This window comes from Fopius arisanus, unplaced genomic scaffold (genome assembly GCF_000806365.1).
Source record: "Fopius arisanus strain USDA-PBARC FA_bdor unplaced genomic scaffold, ASM80636v1 scaffold00055, whole genome shotgun sequence".
Taxonomy (NCBI): domain Eukaryota; kingdom Metazoa; phylum Arthropoda; class Insecta; order Hymenoptera; family Braconidae; genus Fopius; species Fopius arisanus.
In genome coordinates, this window is record NW_011887794.1 from 315,262 (window position 1) to 336,678 (window position 21,417).

The 21,417-nt window shown below is 39.7% G+C and overlaps 1 protein-coding gene across 4 annotated transcripts in view; it reads left to right on the plus strand.

Moving 5' to 3' along the window:
- LOC105268194 (SLIT-ROBO Rho GTPase-activating protein 1-like) overlaps nucleotides 1-21,258 on the plus strand; it is a 23,230-nt gene extending 1,972 nt beyond the window's left edge. Inside the window, exons 1-9 of one of the 4 annotated variants that reach the window (XM_011307533.1) lie at nucleotides 8,742-9,593; nucleotides 9,661-9,963; nucleotides 12,184-12,367; nucleotides 12,682-13,072; nucleotides 14,187-15,631; nucleotides 15,782-15,852; nucleotides 15,955-16,135; nucleotides 16,220-16,496; nucleotides 18,123-21,258. In XM_011307533.1, the coding sequence (XP_011305835.1) occupies nucleotides 9,915-9,963; nucleotides 12,184-12,367; nucleotides 12,682-13,072; nucleotides 14,187-15,631; nucleotides 15,782-15,852; nucleotides 15,955-16,135; nucleotides 16,220-16,496; nucleotides 18,123-19,025 (3,501 nt within the window). In that variant the 5' untranslated portion in view covers nucleotides 8,742-9,593; nucleotides 9,661-9,914 and the 3' untranslated portion in view covers nucleotides 19,026-21,258. Of the gene's footprint in view, nucleotides 1-4,559; nucleotides 5,390-8,741; nucleotides 9,964-12,183; nucleotides 12,368-12,681; nucleotides 13,073-14,186; nucleotides 15,632-15,781; nucleotides 15,853-15,954; nucleotides 16,136-16,219; nucleotides 16,497-18,122 lie in introns of those variants that run through there. The other 3 variants (XM_011307531.1, XM_011307532.1, XM_011307530.1) reach the window with 3 other exon arrangements.
- Nucleotides 21,259-21,417: the final 159 nt, after the last annotated feature.

Genomic DNA, 21,417 nt, shown 5'->3' on the forward strand with positions numbered 1-21,417 from the left:
GTCAAAATTAACAGCCCGACCTCTGATTTACGGTGGCACCTAAATGTCCGGCTAATTTACAATCTCCAAATGATAATTTAAACCCATAACTATCGTGTAATTAATTAAAATTCCTGGGAAAATAACGGGATTTAAATTTTCATGGTTCAAAGCCTCCAATGGTTCAGCTGGCGGTGAAAAACATTCGGTTTTCAACCGAAAAGAAAATGTGTTTACACTGGACGAAAAGATAATTTGAGATAGAGGCCTGAAACGCCATTGGCAGTGAAACTGGCAGATGCAATTTGTTTGTCAAAGTGTCACTTCGTAGACATTGGCAATCTACCAAGAGACATCCTGGATTTTCTCCTCAAGAATAATTCTTTAATTTTCATTTTAAATTCACGTCAAATCCAATTTTCTCTATCTCAAATCAATCATATCTCCAGCTTGAACCCAGAACCATCGAAAATTTGATGTTCGATATTGATTCCGTCTCTGGGATTTCTATCTTTACAGAATCCATTAAAAATACATCGGGTTGGAGTTGTTTAAAAATAAAATCTTAAATTCATTTCATGTGTCGCCATGACAGTAAAAATGGGACAATTGCAGAATTTTAATCAGAAAATTTCCAGTCCCTGATTTTCACTCGTGAGGAATTGCTCTTTCGATTAAATTCGTGTTGATTTTTAATTGATTTGGTTTAGTAATGAGTGATCGAATTGATGAGGGCCCTCGAACTTGGCTACCAGTGCAAATCCTATTATTGTCTCGTCTCTTCTTTTTAGGCTCTAATTATAGAGAATATTCAAATGTAGATGCAGCAGGGAGAGAATGAAGTTTCAAATGGTTTTCATGTAGCCATGAGGTGAATTTATTTATTAATATTCGAGTCTTGGAGCGAATCAATGGCCCGTGGAAGGGATTTTTCCATTCGAATAGAACTCCATTCTCTCAACTGCCTGCACCCATGGAATGCACGTGAATGCAACGGATACAGACGTGCACAAAGGTTGCTGCAACCTTGAAAAATTATTCACTATCGTCTGGATATTGGTGGGATGAGGGAAAAATTATTTAATACTATTCCATAAAAAATTGACGTTCAGGTTAAAAAATCACTGGAATTTTTAGAGAGAGTGATAGGAAATGTTTGGAGAATCCTTCATTAACGAATCAATTTATTTCTCAATGGTCTAGACGTTCTCTATTTTTCCTGAATTTTTAATAATCATGAAATAATTTCCCTGGCTTTTCAGTTGATCATGAAAATTCAAATTTTCATTGGAAAATCAATTGTCGATTAATGGTTTTAATTAAAATTTCATTTAGACTCGGATAATTGAATATTTTTAATTACTCATTATGTATTGATGGGGAAATTAATGAGTTCCTCTGAATTCCCCTGGGAAATTCTGGGGAAATTGACGGATTTTTCGTAGAAATTTACAAATTTGCAATCTCACATCATGAATTGATAATTCCGTTGTAAAATCATTATGTCAACGGAGATTATGATAAACTACAAGATGAAAGTGGATAATTTATCGAGATAGTCATTAATCAAGTCGATATATTTTTAATTCACGGACAACTTTCAAAGGAAATCTTTGTGAAAGTGCAACAAAATGATAAAACCATCTCCCCGATGCGATAAAAATGGTCAATCAATTTTAAAAAATCGTCATTGCAATTATAAATCACCCATCCTCTTAATTATCACACAAATAATTAGAATCATTCCGAGAAAATTCATTGACTCTCACAACTTGAATTCACGTTTTATCCCATGCAGCGGAATTTAATTTCCTTTGACGTGCAATCGTCATTGCAACAATTAGTCTGAAAATTATTAGACATTGACAGAAGTTGCATAACGCTTTATTAGCAAGAATAAAAATTACAATTCAATACAACAGCGAGTGCTGATTGTCCACTCTTGGTCATTGATCCCGGGTTCTTCAAAAATAAGTGATTGCCTCATAAAATTGACGATCCGGGGATTAATGATCAATTGTTGGTTGATCAATTGGGGAGGGGATCCAATTGATCAGAGAGACTCTAGGTCCGAAGGCAACCCTCCAATGCTATTTTAGAATATTTATTTATTTTTTACCTGGGATGATGTGCGTGAAAAATCACTGGACTGAAATTTCCACTGATAAATATTTGATGAATGAAAAATCAATTTTTATTTTATTCTGGGATAATTCTCGGATAATTCTGGGATTAAATAGCGACTAGTGCTTAATCCACTGACATCGGAGGTGAAATATGAAAATGTTAGTCGACTCCAATTCCAAATAAGTAAAAATAAAAATCCTTACGTCTATTTTTGTTGGGGAATTTCCGTCCTCACTCGGTCTGTTTCCATTGGACTTCTCATAACATCTCCGTTTCACTCTCTGGAGTAATCCAACACGGATATTAACTCCAATATCACAATGAAGCACCACTATTTTATTATCCCCAAATCCCCCGGGCGTGAGAAATTACACGGGGATAATTAGCAGAGGTGACGCTCGAGGTTTAATTCTAACACGCGACGAAACCCGAGTTCAAGTCTCACGGTCATCTCTCGGATGATTGTTATCATTTTTTTCATGGTTTATTTATCGTTGATGACTGGTCTAGACGCGTTGAATAATTCTGGAATCATCAAACTGATGTGAAAAAATGTGTATCCACCAGAAATTTTTGGTTGAGCCTTTCAAGTCTCAAATTAGGACTTGAAAGACTTGACTTGAACTTGTTGAACATCTAAAATCATCCCGTCAGTCTTCAATCAGGAACTGAAGGAACATTGAAGGACTGGTTATTTAAGACTATTGAGTATTTCAAATTGTAATCCTGGCGCTATCGAATTGGGACTTTTGTAAGATTTAGTCTGACCCAAAAATTTTTTTTTCACACTTTCACTTTTAGTGAGGATAGAATCATCGATGTGAATAATTGCTATCATTGGTGAGCGATGCAATCCATGTCAGGAAAAAAATTTAATGATCTTCGACCACAGCACACGGTTTTACACCTCGTATGGGTCGAGAGCCTCTCCAGCTGTCCTTACCTGCCACTTATCCACGTGCTTTCACCCCGACGAGATAGACCTCTCGACTGTAACAAGATCATTGTCCCACCGCGATTTTTCATCGTGAATCTGTGTCAGCATTCGGTAATAAACCGAAGACCTGTCCACCAGCCATTCTCGGCTGATTGCCGATCCCCAACTGCAATTAATCGCACGACAATTAGATAAAAATAAAAAAAGGAAAAAATTAAAAAAAAAATCCTTGTAAATTGATGCTGGGACCGAGCGGCTCGGATTGAGACTTTTATGAGTCCCAATTTGAGACCTTCAGGACTCAATTTGGAGATTGTATGGGTCTCAAATTGAGACATTGAAGAGTCCCAATTTGGGGCTCGTAAAAATTCATTGGAGACGCTCCGACTTGAACGGGATTTTTCAAGTCTGAAGTCAAGTTTTAATTTGAGATTTTGGAATTGGGACTTATCCAAGTCCCTCAAATTTTGAGAAAGATTTCAGACTTTCAATACAATCTCCCAAGTCTTGCGTTGAGACATTCCGGATTGAAATGGACGTATCAAAGTCTGAGATAATGTCTTAATTTGAGACTTTGGAGTTGGGGCTTGTCCAGGTCCCTCAAATTTTGAGAAAGACTTGTGGCAACCTTGTATCCTGGGCCCTACGAAGCGTGACCGTGACTGTGACTCTCACTGGGTGAATGCGAACCGTTTGCACACATCTAAATCCCCAGGTCAAAGGCTCGAACACATGGAATATTCTGTTTGCGGTTGGAGGTGTATGGAGTTGGGGCCCGATGTTTCGAGCCGAGTGAAAGGCCGTCACGCGAGACTTTACCGGCCCCAGCATTGGTCAACAAGTGTTTAAGTTTTCATCGAGCGGCTCTCGGTACATTGTACAGTGAAATGAGTAGAAGGGAAAAAGTCCATTTTTTTTATTCTGTTGGAAATGCGCCGGCGGGTGATGCAGGTGCGAAGGAGATGGATAGTCTCATTATTCTGGGGTCATGGCTCCGGGTCTGGGATCAGTCGATCAATATTTTCGATCTTCACGTGACCTTGAGGATATCACCATTTTTTTTTCCCATTATTTCAATCGGTTTTACCCTTTTTTTGACCTTCAATCTTCGATTTATCCCCGTTTGACCTAGTGTGGGTCATTTGACCCCCAAAAATTACCCCACAAATTCAGAAATATTTCCGTCAATCCCGGGTCATCGCTCGGCAAAATAATCGCATTTTGCAAATCTTATTGCAGACGAGTTCACCTCATTCCTATACTGCATAAACAAACTGTACAACAGAATAATCTCCTAGAATCACCTCGTATATCCCTGTCCTTATCCAACCCTCTTTACTCATCGGATCGCCATCGCACCGTTAATAAATCGCCTCGTCTCTCCTCTCTATCCTCTTTTTCACCCACACCACCTCAGACCCGGTGTTCGCTAACGTGGGGGAATATTGCCCGCAAGTCCTGGCGGCTTCTATTCGCTCAGTCGAGTTCAGAACTGTTCACAACACCCATCGTGCATCCGCATTTTCTATCACTTCAACTCCCATTTCACCCACACCCCACGTGGGTCTAATAAACCCACCCAACCCAAAAAATCTACCCCCACGCCCCCGCCCTCAATTTTCAATTAAAAAAAAAATTCTGCTGAACTCACATAAATAATTTAAAATACCAGTGAAACAATAAAATAATTACAGTTGACCCACAACTTTGACCCACGATTTTGACCCCGAATTCCTAAAAAAAAAAATTCGCGACGTAAAATATCGCGCCAAATTTCGTGATGGACACGTTTTTTTCAAAAAAAAAAATCAAAAAATAATTTTTAAAATTGTTTTTTAATTCATGAGAGGGGGTGGTAAAAGGGACTGTACTCCGGAAGTGAGAGAGAGTGAAGATTCGTGAGTGGCGCAGCATCCGAAGTGCGGGGGCTAGGGGGGTAAAGGGGGGGCGGAACATCCAGCACAAAGGGAGAACGGCAATTCAGGTTTGACAAGGACGGAAAATATCCCCTGGTTGCCTGGCGACCAGCCAGCCATCTAGTTCGATCCCAGCAGCCCAGCTAGCGGTTCGTGCACACCCTTCCAGCATCTAACCATTTTACTTAATTTTTTTTTTTCCACGTCTTTGGATTAAGAACTCAATGCAGTGATTATTCATGAGTAAATATCATCGGGTTGTGGTAGTGGTGGTGATTGAGGGTGGACCACACGGTGATGATGACACCATGACTGGATGATTGATCAGAGATTGAGTTTTGGTATCGAGGCATCATGTTTCAGTGTATTATTCAACAGAGGAATGGCTGGATCCATCCTTCCAGTCCCGAGACCAAGGACGTGTTTCCAGGTATGTTTTTTGCGGGGATTTGATTTTTTTTTTTTTTTTTTTGGGCGAGAGTTTCGGGGATTTTTGGGAATTGGAAAATTGATGGGGACATTTTGACAGGACAGCGGAAATTTTTTGGTAAATTGTCGGTTATCTCTGGAGGGATTGGTTTTAGGGGGAAACTTTGGGGACGTTTTTTGGGGGTCATTTAATTTCCTGGAGAAAAGGTGAATACTGATTTTTTTGTAGAAGTCGTAGTTTTTGAGATAAATTGATGATTGAGGGTTAATTGATGGTTGGATTAGAGGTTGAAGAGTTTATCACTGGTTTCTCAGTGGTATATCTCCGTGGCTGAGGGAGATAGGAAAATTTTTGTGAAGACTTTTTTGTTGGGGATTTCAAGACCTCAAAAAAAGCTTCATATGAAAATTTCGTTATTTTCACTGGATTCCGAGATATTCAGCGAAAACTGGAGTGAGAAGAATGTAATATTTTCCTGATTGCCCTAGAATCATTAGAAAATGACAAAGACTCGATAATTATGTGAAAAAAAAATAAAATTCCATTTGTTTCACTTCCCTCCAGTGATTCTGAGCTTCATGATAGATCTAGTATTCAAAAATAGTCAAAGTGACGAACAGCGGAGAATCTAAATGTGTTTTGACGCGGCGTCATCGTCACTTCACGGAAAATCTCGTGTTTAGAATTTTCAACAGATCCCCGGAATGAAAAATAAAATTGTTCCGGTCCATCAAACCATCAGTGTCTGAACAGCAGCCGGAAATGCCTCCACTTTCCATCCAATTCTGTTATCTTTGAAGGAGAGCGAGGGGTTAACGTGCCACTTCCATAACGTGATTCATCTCCTCACGATTTTCTCAGAGAAAATATATCGACTTTGCCCTATAATCACTGAAAGTTCCCATTTAATCTCAACAGATGAGACCCAAATATTTCCCCCCCAACTCTCCATCCTCCAATCCGATCCTCAAGAAAACACGAAATCGATGATAACGCGATGATAACGCGATAATACCGCGATAAAATCGCGATCTCGCGAATTTCCATATCGGATGAAGCCCGAGGATTCGATAAAACTCCAATTTGCAGTCGGATGTACCCGATATCTCGATTGAAATAGCAATTTAACCGGTGCACTGATAAAATTATTTCTCCCAGAAAATCTTTGCTGATATATCAGTTTAAATGAGATGCAAATGCATTTTCGGGATTTAAAATGAGGGAGAGTTGATTTTATCGTTGCCGGTGGTTAAATTCAACTCGAACAATGAAAGAGCAGTAAAAACTGAAATTGAAAAGGGGAATGAACCGGTTATTTCTCGAGGTCATAGGTCGGTTCATGCGGGTGTACTATTTTACAATAAATTCATTGTAGACAAACGCCTCTGGCTTTTTGGCCTGACGACAGTCTCCATTAAATAACATTGAGATCCAATTTCCCGGGGATTTTCCTCATCTCTCATGGAATTATTTCACGGCAAATAATGTCTTTATATACCTCTTCGTTTGTCCGTTGACCTATCAAATGTGGAATTTAATTCCCCCCTCAGTGCAATTGACGGAAGTAATTGAGCTTTTAATTATTTTCACAACGCGAATTATTTTTTCGGTAATTGATGAGTCCAATTTAACCCTGTGGATGTCATTAATTCGATTCTACCGAGAAAATTGGGAAATTCCCGCTTTCGGCGTTGAGCCCGAATTTTTCCCCGAGTTAAACACGGGCTTATCTCCGAATCTATTGATTTTAGAAAGAAATGTGAAAAGATCGCTTCTCCTGGAAATATGATCAGCTCGAAAAAAGTCCTGTACGGTTTAATCGTAGGATCGATAATTCTCGAGATAAATCCATATAAAATCCATGTAAAAGATTTTTTTTTGATTATTTGAAAAATGGAAATTTCGTCGCATTTTTTTTTTGTGGGGGGGAAAAATGCTGGATGATTGTTATGATTGTTTTCGATGTTAATTGTTGTTGTTGTTCCTCTCCCACAATTATTATTCCAACAGGAAGGAAGCCGATGGAGAAGCTACTGCATATCAATCCCCTTTGCATTGGCGCTTCTTCATCTCTTCTCATCCAAGCCACGGCTCATTGTACATTATTTAGGTGCGCCATAAGCTCCAATTACCCCCCTCCCTCGGTACTTTCATTGTATCTTCAGTTGCCTGGAGTCATGCGACATCGATCGATGAATTCTCTCCATTTGTCGTTTCCACTCGCCATAATCATAATAATTGTCTCGGTACTTCATTTTTTTTTTCACTCGTCCATTGTCTATATTTGTACATCCTCACGCCAACAAATTCACGCGAAATTACCCCCGAACAATTCCAAATTAAATTGATTAATTGATTTAGGCTCTAAATTCAGTTTACGTCTAATCAGTAAATTAAGTCGACGAGCGCTCGAGTGGGAGGAAATTTCAAGTGTCAATTACTCGGAATTGGCAGAGGGAAATTCAATGAAACCTCCGCCATTTTGTAGATATTTTTATTATCTTCAGAATTAAATCTGATTTGCTTGAATTTCATAATTGAGTAAGAAGATATTCGTCTCGAATCGGAGTACTTTATAATGGATAAATGAATTTGAAAATAAAACTGGAAGAATTTCGATTGTCAATTACTCGAAAGTGGCAGAGTGAAATCCATTAAATCCCCCGCCACTGTCCAGCTATCTTCATCATCTTCAAAATGAACTCTGACTTTTTTCAATCGTACTCCCGCAAAGGCCAAAGAACCACAAAAATTATCGATCATTCACAAATCCATCTCCACCTAGAATTCGATTTAACAACTCCTTTCCCCCGAAATATCTCCGAACCTACAAAAACTACAAAAATTTCCATGAATACCTTTCTTCAAGCTCTCACTCCCCTCTCCAAAAAAGGTCCTACAAAAAAAATCGCTATCTCCCCCAGATCCCGACATATCCCTCTGAATACGATCACCCCTCCCAAACTGATCTCGATATGAATGAAAATGATGCCTCATTATTAATGTACTCGCAATTACTTAAATCCTCTCGGTACAACCGCAAAAAAAAAGAAAAAGAAACCCAAAGAAATAATTACCGATTATTCCCCCTGTAAATTATCAAAGATAAATAATTAATGGCCGTTAATGAACTCATTAGCTTTATAATTAATCAAATCGTCATGATCTTTTGAAAATGAAAAAGGAGAATAATTTTTTGTACTTGCAATCAATGTCACTAGGTCCGTGACGATCTCTAAACTGTCTGCACTTAACATGTGTTCAGTGATGGCAGAGAAACCCACGGGTAATTGCGGTTAATTTGCGAGATAAATCGAGGAACGTATCCCATTCCTCAGTGAGCTCACGGCACTCGCGGTGTTCGGATCATCAAAAATCACGTCATCAACTTGAGAATTAAAAACATTTCTTATCCAGACTTATACCTCAACATCCGTTAAAGTCCCTACTAGGAAACTGTGACGTGTTCTATTTTTCTCCAATAGCAATAGCGATTGCCAGACGCATCAGGTGGACTGGGGCATTAGATCCGATCAATCGATCGATTTAATTGAATTAATTCGATTTTAGTAGGTCGTAACCCACATGTCGGAGTAACAGCCACTGAATTTATTTTAACGTCCATTTGGTTCTCACTCGATGTTTATTTTCGAATTCTCACTCATGCAACGAATCAACACGTGATTCTCGGTAATTCATTTGGACAGCGGGCCTTTTGGGCCCCGTTGGATTTCCAAGATGCGAATGTAAACAAATTAATGATTTTGAATTTTGGGGGAATTCGGGATGGGAAAAATACGAAAAATTTCGAAGGCAATCGTCAACACGAATTGATTCACTGATCTAATGAGTTTTGAAAATCAATTTTATTGCATTTCTCCATAGGAAAATTTATAACAAATCTATAATTATCTAAATCTATATTTTCTGGTATGTACCAGGACGAACAGAAGATGTATAAATAATTTGAATTTAAATTGAATAAAAAATCGCGCATTGAAACGTCAGACGCACCTCCCACACAGTAAAATTTATTCGTCGATTAATAAATGAAGAGAAATATTAAATGAATTCAGAAAAATATTAAAAAACTCTATCAACATTAAAACGAGTCATCATCACAATCGAGGAATGGCGATAATTAATTAACGGTTCATTAAAAAGTGAATAACCCGAGACGTCGCACTCCGTCATCCGAAAAACGGTAATTGTTGAAAAAAAAAAATGTGGATTGCATTAAAATAAACTTGACTCCTTCTCCAACTCGTTAGGTTTGTTATAAATATAAGAGAGACGGAAATGCGACGCAGTACAACGATAACGACTACGAGGCCGTGTAAAGTTGGCAAACGCCAGCATTTTGGTGAGAATGACGAGGTGAGCGTTTTCATTTGCGACATTTTCAACTGACACGGCATTACAGCGACTGATAAAGTGAAGAAAAAAATAGTGGACATTTTATTTGAATGGACTAATCAGTTTTTAATCAAGAGTGACAGTTCCGCGGAGCGTTAAATAAATCGGCATGTTCAAGTTGTCATCATCCAGGCAGGACAGGGAGACATGGACGAGAGGTATTATTTGTTTTAATTTTGTTTTCCAAATCATTGCACAATTTTCCTGGGAAAGTGCAGTGTTTAAGCAGATCGACTGTTGATGCGATTGCATTGGCAATGTTTGAGAAATTTTGGGAGAATGTTGAATGATTAGATCGAGATAATTAATGATTTTTGGATCGTTAGCGTCAATATTTTTAAGAGAAATAATGGAGTTTGGAAATCGTGAGGTTTTATAAACTCAAGATTCTGTTTCCTTCCACGAGGGGATTATCAGCTTTATGTGAGAAAGGACAGACCTCAGAGTAGATAAAATCGCGCCTCCCGGAAAAATAAAACGGAATTTCTCTCATAAATGAATACACAAACCGCATGAATAAATCAGACATTGAGAATCCCGACGAACAACGGGTTTCTGGGAATAAAATGAGAAAAATTAATTACGGGTGATTGAATAGTGGTATAAAGGAGCGATGAATCATCGGTGGTGGTTTGTGTTGAAGGAGAAGGGAAGAAAATCGATACAAAATCCCTCAGTGGTTGGAGCGCGAAGGGAATAGTTTGGAGAATGTGCGCACGACATGTATCGCACTTGGTTTCCAATAATTCGAGACAGCCATGTATTAGTTGAGTGGCAAGAGGGAGTGGTTTTTTTTTTAATGGAAAGAAACTCAAGTTCATCGACATGTGGTCCACACGTGGCGATCGCCATACGGAACCTCGAGAAATGGAAAAAAAATTGGATGGAGAAGATTCAGTGGCGCTTTGGCCAAGTGGTTAGCGCGATGACAAAGTGTTCTGAAGGGCACGGGTTCAAAACCTCTTGTTCGGCTTGGAATCGTCGGTTCCAGGGATTCATGAAGTTCCAACGGAACAATTGGATGGATCAATTGGAAACACGATTGCAATGGAACAATTCAGGGTTCCATTCGAACAATTACGTGGGCTTGAACATGGTTTATAAATTCAACAATTCGATTCGACTGAAAGGTCACACGAGCTCAGCCTTTGAACACCCTCAAGCAAAACCCCAATTACTCCAAAAATAGACCCCAATCCCCAGATCATTTCCCTGAACAAACCCTAATGAATAGGTTTCAGGTTCAGAACCATCATCATCTGAAAAAATATTTCGATATTATTTGAATAATCACAGAGCACCGGAGGAAATTACAACTCTTCGGAATGAAACGTCTGGCAAAAAAAAAAAATTAAATAATGCCCGAAGGATGACACATTTTCGTCGTTGCTTTGTGTTCCCTGGATGTGGTGGGCGGTTGAATGAACGTGCAGTTGCCCAGAACAAAAAAAAAATATGGAGGGGAAAGGGAAGGGTTGTATCATGCACCAGGGAAATAAAGGGATAAACAAAGAGAGCCCGAAAATGAGTGATTTTCACGTGGGACAGAGGGCAAAATAACGAGCAGTCTGTTATAGTCAACATGGCTTTTTATTTTTTCATCTTTAAAAAGAGCGCCTGTAGCATGTCCTCACTGTATTTCATCGCGTGTCTTGCCCCCTTCCCTCCCCACCCTCAGCTATTCTCTTCAACATTATGGCTCTCCTTTCTGTATTAACGTATTTTTTTTTAGGGTGCAATATTTACCCCGGCTCAGTTACATCCGCCGCACATATGTGCGTTGAGAGGGGATGAAATGAAAACAGACCACGCACTAGACTTTATTGATTACTCGTTTCTTGACTTTTATTATAGGGGATCTATCTCTGTCTCATTAGAAACCATATCTAACTACTTTCCTATCACTTAATTAATTTATCAGATTGCTGTAAAATTCGGGGTCAAGTGCTCTCGGATGATAAAAACATGGCGAAATTATTTTGAAATTGTCCAGTTATTCTTGGGCGCGTGTAATTGTTGAAACACCCGAAAATGAGAGGAGTTTTATTAATAGCCGACGGAGAGACCTCACGCCGTTTCATGGAGCAGCTTCTTCTTCCAGAAAGCCGCGTAAAAGTTGTATCTCCCCTCGACGAGGAAAAAAAAAATACCGAGTACTTTATTCAGCGTCCGGAGAGAGAAAACCCGTCGAAATCATATTTTTCCCTCCCTTTTTATCATTCACCGGCTGACGGCCATTATTATTCCCTTCGCTGGCCGGAAGTTGGTTGTTCTGTTCTGTGCAGAATGCACCGGTGGAGATTCGATTATAGACTCCCCCCCCCCTTGTCACGAGTCACTGGGAATGAAGTATGCAATTTTTTTTTGTTATTCTGCAGATATACGGCTGCAATTGAACGAGCAGCTGAGATGTCTCGACGTGAGGATGGAGTCCCAGGTGGCACTTGTAGCGGAACTCCAGGACTTCTTCCGCAGAAGAGCGGAACTTGAGTTAGATTACAGTAAATCACTGGATAAAATGGCTAGAAGTATTCAATTGAGGCATAAGGAGCAAAAACAAAAGTTAGTATCCGATGATCAGTCATTTTTTCATGAAATAATTCCAGAAAAATTGCATTGCCGATTTTTAACCGATATCTTGGAACTGGAGGGAGATAGTGAAATTTTTGTAATTAAATTTTTTGTAATTCTCAATTGGCTCTACAAAAATGATCTTATCGAAAAAATCGCTATCTGCCGTAATTTCGGAAATATTTCACGATGAAGTTGAAAAAGATTTTGGGATTTCGACTCAGGGTTTCTCGCGGTTCCTAAACGGTTGAATAAATTTAAGAGGTGAAAAGCTATAGCTGGAAAACTTATGTTATTTCCCCCAGGAGGGAGCAGTGGCCCTTATTTTCGAGTTATGCCTGCTGGCAGCAGCTAGTGAACGAAACAAAATCCCTGAGCAGGGACCACGCAGCCCTCTCCGAGGTTTACAGTACTCATCTCGTGGGACGTCTCAATCAAGTTATGGAAGATGTCCAGAGAATTTACAGACGCTGTCGTGAAATTGGTTATGAGACGCACGAGGAAATCCTCAGGGTACTCCACGAATTGCACACGACAATGAAGACTTATCAGGCTTATCAGGGAGAATCACGACAGGCTGAGACTAAACTCAGAGTTGCTGAGCAGCAGAGGAGCAAACTCGAAGTGACGAATGCACCACCTGAAAAATTAGCTAGGAGTAAAAAATACAAACTCATCGAGAAGGAAGTTAACAAGGTTTGCAACAAATAATTATATTTAAAAATTGACAATTCGTTTTGATCGCATGAAATTTATTTGACTCGGATGAAATAATTATTTTTCGCCTCCCAAGGGGTTTTCCTCCGTTGGAAAATTCTTACCTACGAATATATCTCACGAGGAAGCGCGAGGGCGTTTTCATGACACGTAACGGATGTTGAATAAACTCCAGCTAGAATAGACCAGAGAATGCGCGCAGAGCCTTTATTTCATTCCACGGATCCCCATTTGGTCGTTATCATTTTTTGCGCGATGAATATTTAAACAGATATGGAATAGTGGACTGCAGGTCTCGGGTGGATTCAGGCCACAGCTCCAGGATGTCTGAATTAGGTATTTGCGTCATTGGCCCGATTGCTCCCGCGACCACTTTTTTTTTAAAACCAAGTTAACCCTTTGGCCCAAAGCCGGTCCATGCATTTCATAAATTTTCAAGACTACCTAACGATTTATTGAGAGAACACCTGATTTTCAAGGAAAATGTGAAAGGAAAAATTTGCGGGAAATTTCGCGAGCTACAAAATATATTCATATGATATTTTGGTATCTCTTGTCGATGTCGAGATAGAACTGAATACATTTTGCGGTGATTAGGCTGGGGGGTTGGCAGATAAGAGGAAAAACAACGCGATACATTGAGACGCTCTGACGATGATTAATCATCCCAGATGGTCAGTCCCGAGATGACTTGATGCAAAGCGATAACAACATTAACGGGATCTCAAAGTAGCAAGGAATGCTCGGTTGTAAACGTGTCAGCAGAATTGAGACGTTTGCCGATAAATTCTTGTGGTTAAGTGGAGTAATCAGAGAACCGCAATTAGGGGAAGAACATTGTAGACTCGTACGTTTTATTGTACTGTTCATAACCGAATAATGCAAATTACCATTCCAAGTTGAATAACGAACCAAAAAAAAACGCGTGAACTTCCTGAATTTTCCTGAGCGCATGAATCCCTGAACCCCTGAACACCTGAACACCGGAACTCCATTTGACTCTACTGAGCGCCATTTTTCACGCGCCCTTCTTAAAAATCCGGGAGTAATTCCTGACGGGTGAAATTATTTTTGTTAAATCCTGAAATTCCAGAGGAAGGCGAAGTACACGGAGGCGAAATTGAAAGCCCTGAAAGCTCGCAACGAGTACATTCTCTGCTTGGAGGCCTCAAACACAACAATTCACAAATACTTTGTGGACGATCTGTCTGATCTGATCGATTGCATGGACTTTGGCTTTCACAATTGCATCGCCCGGGCCCTCCTGATGCACTGCAGTGCAGAAGAGGGTAGACAAAGATCGCTGCAATCAGGTGCTGAACAATTAGCTGCGTGCGTCGGTTCCCTGGACTCGAGGGCTGACAAGCAGCGATTCCTGGAGTCACATCACGCCGCCTTCATGATCCCCAAGAAATTTGAATTCCAGTGTCAACGCGGTGACGACGCCCACGAGCCAGAACTCCAGAAGATTCTTCACACTGAGATGGAGCAGAGACTGACGCAGCTCCAGCAGAGGGTGACCTCCTTGAGGACCGAGTCTGAGGAGGTCTGGAAGACCCTTGAAACGGCTGAAGCCAGTCTCCTGGAGATGCTGACAGCTAAGGATTATGATTGCACCAGGTATTTTGGTGATAATTCAGTGCCAACATCGAAACCACCAGAGACAGTACAGATTAAATTACGCGCAGACAGACAGGAGACTGAGGACTTTTACCTCATGAAATTCCGGGAGTATCTGTTAGGGACGTCTAGGATAGCTCGACTCGATGCCAAGCAGGAGTATATCCGTCAGTCTCTCCAGGATGGCTCAAATGCCAGTCCCAATCCCTCGATATCCACCTCCAAACAGAAACAGGCGCGTAGAAAAAGAATTGGTCGTCTCCAGATGAATGGACAGCCAAAATTATTCGGGGGATCACTCGAGGAATATCTGGAGACGATGAACCAGGAGATTCCCCTCATCGTCAAGAGCTGCATAAGAGTGATAAATCTTTATGGGCTTCACCATCAGGGAATATTCCGAGTTTCAGGGTCACAGGTTGAGATAAATAATTTTAGAGAGTGGTTTGAACGTGGGGAGGACCCTCTGGCCGATGTCACCGATGCCTCCGACATCAATTCTGTCGCTGGAGTTCTCAAACTATATCTCAGAGAACTCAGGGAACCACTCTTTCCTATTATATACTTTGAGCATCTCATGGAGCTCGCACAACTAGAATCCAAACAGGAATTTGTACTCAAGATGAAGGAACTCATATCCAGTCTTTCTAGACCTGTTGTTATCGTTATGCGGTATCTCTTTGCTTTTCTCAATCATCTCTCGGAGTTCTCTGATGAGAATATGATGGATCCGTACAATCTCGCTATTTGCTTTGGCCCTACACTCGTTCCTGTACCTGAAGACAAGGATCAGGTGCAGTATCAGAATCAGGTCAATGAACTTATCAAGAATATTATAACATTCTGCGAGGAGATATTCCCTGATGACATCGGGGGCATTCAGTATGAGAAGTACATCAGCAGAGAACCAGATGACGGGTGAGTGGAGTTTATTCAGGGCTTTTTTATTATCTCTTTATTATTTTCTTTATTTTTTGACACTTGACGGACAGTTCAATCGCCGTTTTCATTGCACTTGGAGTGGAAAAAATTTCGACTGTTGTTGATTGATATTTATTTTATTTTCAGGGACGTGGGGGATTCGCCCACTGAACAAGTTCAAGAGGATATGGATTCCGAGGTCTATCCCTCTGAGGATGGTGAGGCTTTTTGGATTTATATTTTATTATCCATTTCATCTTGACTCAATTGATTTGGAATTTAACTGAAATAATTTCAATGAATGGAAATTATTGTTGCAGAATCAGAAAATCTTGAGGCAACAGCTCAATTCGATTTTAACGCACGATCAGAGCGTGAATTGAGTTTCAAAAAAGGTGATACCATAACTCTTTATATGCAAGTGAGTTATGACTGGTGGAGGGGCTCGGTGGGTGGACGAGAGGGACTCATCCCTGATAAATATATAATGCTCAAGATAAAGTGAGTGGATCAACCAGTAAACAACGATTAAATAAAAAATTGTGATAAATTAATGAGGTTTGATTTATTATTATTTTTATTTAGGGATGAAGAGCGTGACAAAGACCTGTTGAAGTCCTCCAGTGAAGAGTCAATGCGTAGACGAGCATCAAGCTCAGCAGACAGCACTCTCTCGAGCAATAATTCACCTCTGATGGGACCAAATAGCAATCACAACAATGCATGGCCTACGACAAATGCATCAGACACTGTAACGACTTCCGGGGCTCCTCAACATACCGAAGTCATTCCCAACAATGCCATTATATCGATGACAGTGGGGAGCACAGCCTGTGCCTCGCAAACGCTCATCAGTCGAGAGGTATTGGAAACAACAGTTTAGCACATCAAAAACAAAATGAAAAGAATTCTATTTTTTATATTTTTTTTTATGCTTGGCCTCGAGACAAGCTCCTCGTATCGCAGATGCATGAATTTTCGCTGGCAAAAAAAGCACAATGCACTGCTTCAAGTTTCATCGAGATCGAGAGGAATTTATCGTCTATTTTTTTTTATTAAACTCTCAATTCTCATTTCTCTGGATTTAATATTCTGGATGAATTCCTCTCTGTCCCCAAATATTGTAAACCACGAGTTCATCACCGATAAGACTGAATTTTTCTCATTTTTTTTTACAAATTCACAAAATCCTCCCCACCAAGGAATAAAACGACTCGCAGGGACTGACGGATTAATTAATCCTTAGGACAAGCGACAGCCCCTTTTAGTTCAGTAGTAAACTCTGTACGATAATTGTAAATAAAAAAAGAACTAAAATATATCAAAGCCCGTGCATGTTCGCCACTTGTGTTGTATTTTAATCGATAAGTATAATTTATCTATTTTTCTGCTCTTGTTCTGTCGAATGCCTGTGCAAGTGGATCTTGGGTTATTTATATTATTTTCACATTATTTACTCTGTTTTCCAGATTTATGTTTAGGTCTGAGAGATATTAATCGCTTAGGCCCCTAAGACTATTCGAGGAAATTAAAATTTAGAGAAAAAAAACAAAACTGTTCGATTAAACTGCTGACCAATAAACAAACAAAGTGTTAATTTTTGTGCAATTGTGTGTTGTTTTTATGAAATTTTGTTGGTTCGGTGATTTCATGTTTTTGGATGTATTTTTTTTTTAACGGAGGGGAGGGAGTGTCGAATTGACTGTTCAGTTGGTTTTGTGCAATCCCATAGAGTCCTGTAGAACAAACTCAGTCTGTAGACGATACCAAAGGGAATGCCGATAGCAGATACGTCTTAGACAGCACGGATAAACTTTGAGAAATGAAAGAAATGTTTATAAATATTTTCATTGGGTGAGTAATTCATTGACCTCCATCTCCTCCGCATTTTTACTCTCATTCATTGCATTATTTCACCTGAGTACAGAGGAAAATTCACTTTTACTATTTCCAATTCGCTTTTTTATAAAAAATTATCAACTCTACGATGAAAATCCACATGACATTTTTTGTAGAGCACTCAATTTCTAACAGAAAATGATAATTGAGTTTTATCATACGGCCATTCGTTATCAAGTTAATTAGCAAAATTGATGTGTTCACTGAATTCGTAGAAATCAAAGAGAAAGGACTTTCTTCCAATTATCACCTGCATCTAGAAAATTATTGCTTTTAGGAGAAAACTTCATATGACCTTTTTTCTAGAGAATTAAATTTCCTCGAAAAAATCTAAACAACATTTTTCTCCTCTGTGCTCACCCCTTCAATAAAATCACCCCCCAAACAATTCCCACCTGCCCCCACCCAAGTCCCAGTTTGCTCGAACAGTTTTCGTCCCCCACTGGGCCCCTCCGTCTCAAAAAATCGCATGAAAATTCTAAAATTCGCATGCCCCATTCGACGATTTCACCCCCTTCACAATCCCCCATTCTCCACCCCCACAGGACAAAAACTCTAAAAAAAGAAAAAAAAAATTGAAAAATTCTAGGAAGTCCCAGGGAAGCCCTCGACACCATCGAGTGAATTCCCATCCGACTGCGCCCTTCGTGACGAGAACGGAAGTGTCAACGACTTCCTGGACGCCCTCTCGACATCGAGTGACCCAGAGCCGTCCCTGGAGGACATCCCAGGTGATGCCCAGCCCCGAGGAATTTCTCGAAAGCAGCAGTGGAAATCCCAAAGTGTTCTGGAGGGTTCGCCACCCCAGGACGATAGCCCCGAGACAAAAACATTCTCAGCAAATCGAGAGCTCTGGCAGAAACGTGCGACCTCTCAGTGCAATCTGGTGCCACCGACGCCTCCAAAGTCCTTCCGAGTACTCCAGGAATTTCGGGACATGCGTCAAAAACATACACCAGATCTGGTGATGGATTTACCCCTGACACCTCAGGATGACAGCAAAAAATCGTCATCGAGTCTCAGCAGCTCGGACGATGAGTCATCAGTCCTTCCAAATCCCTCGCAGGGTCCAGAGTCACCTGACATGAGCACAGCGGAAAGGTTTGCCAAGCAGAATCAGTGCACCCTGAAGAAAAACACAAAAACCAATGGGGGAAATTCGGAGAGAATCAAGAGTCTTATTGATGATGAGGATCAGGGTGAGGGCAGTGAGATCGTCAGGTCGGCCAGTAGCAGTGAAATAACTGGCAATGATGTGCCAATGCGTTCTCCACTGCCACCGAGGTCGACACCACTTATTGCTGCTAAATTCGCTGATATGAGACTGACTGGTGGTAGCCAGCAAGTGTCTTCCTTCAAACCACAGGTCAAGGTTAAGCCTACGATATTGAGGAAACCGGTTATGCCTTTTCCACATCCGCACATGAGTCCTGAACTCGCCAGGAAAATTGAGAAACAGGTACAGAGTAATTCTGAGGGTCAGGCGAATTAATCCTTCCTCGGGGGATTTTATTGGGGTTCAGGAGGGAGCTGGAGGATTTTCTAAGGGGACTTTTTTGTGGGGAATTTTCAGAGCTGCAAAAAAGCTCCCGAAAAAATTCTCGTGAGGGTTATAGATTCCGAGGTAATCGGCGAAAACCGACGATCCAGTGAGGGAGGGAATTCGATTTGTTGAGGGGGTGGTTTGATTTTTGGAGGGTAGACTGGAATCGATGGGAGATGGGGAATTCTTCAGGGGAACTTTTTTTTCACGAATTACGAGATCTGGAAAAAAGTTCCTGTGAGAATTCTTGTATCACCCATAGATTTAAAGATATTCCTGAAAAACAGACTCTCGATTTATCTTTTTTTCAATTTTGCTACCGAATATTGGCTCTCGATGTGGATAAACAAGAAATATCGTAGGTATTATATACAGGGAATTTTTTAATGCGTAATGGAATAATTGTGTTAACGTGTGACCATATTTTCGTAGGTTCTTTAACGATTTGAAGGTACGTTTGAAGAATGTTTGTAACGAATTTTTACAAAGAGAAGTGAATTGATGATGAATTTCGAGGGAATTCCAATTTTACGAGACATTTGTGCTTTCTACAGTTGATGACCAATCCCACAGGAGATAATCATCTAGAATTTCCCCCCCACTCTATTAAATATCACCACTAGGACTTGATTAATCTTCTAAATCGCAGGGAAATCATTATTTCCCTTTTTTTTAATTCTGTGTCTAGCTAGCAATGCAGATGTATACGCCCTTCCCCTCGATAAAAAAAAAATTTCTTCTAGTCGTCATGCAGTAATAAACTTGTAATCGCACAATGCACGTCATAATACCGAAAAAATGATTACAAAATACGAATGATACATCGAATAACGAAAATCAGTAGCAAAGAGGTGCAGGTGTTCGAGTGGATTTCAGGCCCTCAATATCTGGAGATCCGAGAGAGATACTGAAATTTTTTTAGAATCTTTTTTGTGCAGAATTTCATGAGCTACAAAAAAGTCTGAATAATTATTTTGATATCTTCTCTGGATTCTGAGATATTGCGCAAAAATCGGGGACTCGCTGAAATTCGCTCGGAGAATTTTACTGTTTTGCTTCTGAAATGTAGATATAATTACCTAGTACGCGTTTTTGTATGGATGTAATTTATTTTTTATCACCACATACATCTCCCAAGCCCCCGATTGCGAACAATACGATTAAATAATTAGTAAGAAGAGGATTATATTTCCGAAACGAGTGAATTTTCATTTTAAACGATGCAACGAGAGACAAACGAAAAAATGGTGCCGAGAGCAATTGAACGATTGATTTACGGTCGTTAATGAGACATTTTCCGATCATTTGAATCCAAAATGTTCGATATAATTCAGTTATTAAGTGTACAGCTTACTCCAACGATACCGTAGTGGTAGAATAATCCGAGACTGGGTGATAGCCAATTGGCAAAATTAACTATTGTTGATTAACATTCGACATTTCTCCCTGCTTTATTCATCCTGATAGAGAGATTACAAGATATTAAACGCTGATTGTGTATACTCATGCCTTTCCGTTGAAGGGAACAAAGGAATTTAACAATTTTAACCCAAAAACCACAATTACTCTCGTCATTCAATTTTCACCAGTTAAAACCGCAATTATCTCGGTAACGAGTGGCACCACGACAAAAAGTCACTAAAAACTTGTCCGAGAGCGTAAAATTTCCAAGATAAAGTTCTTACGACATTTTCCTCTACAACCACTCGTTCTCGAAATAATCACTGGATTAACACAAAAAGATTTCAAAACAACTTTAATCCTAGTCGACTAGTTTTTTGAGAATATCTCGCAATCGAATGAAAAAACCGAAATATTCATAATCAACTTATTTCTAGAGAAAAAAAAAAGTTGCAAAAAAGGTGGAGTAAAAATTTTTCCATCTGCCACAGATCCCGAGATATAAACCTAAATCTAAAAGAATGAATTTCTTAATTCCCTTCAACTTATTAATATAACGGATTATATAACCGTAATATCGATTGATAATACAAATAAGCTGAAGATAAACTCATATATATTCTTTGAGAATATTTGTCCACGGGATTGATAAGAATTTTGCATAAACCGATGCAGAGGTCCATGAAGAAAAATAAATAAATAAATACGAGCCACCCCATTCCCAAGACTAATAATCCATTTCAGTGTGGAAAAATTTCGTGATGGCATTATATTAAACCCACCGCAATAAATAATAATAATTAAACGTTAAAAATTAACAATTACTTGACTTAATAACATGACGATAAACCAAAGCATAAGGACAAAGTAGCGGTTTGAGATTTATTTTTCATCTTGAAAATCGATGAAAATGCATATCCCAACGTAACAAGAACTGTCA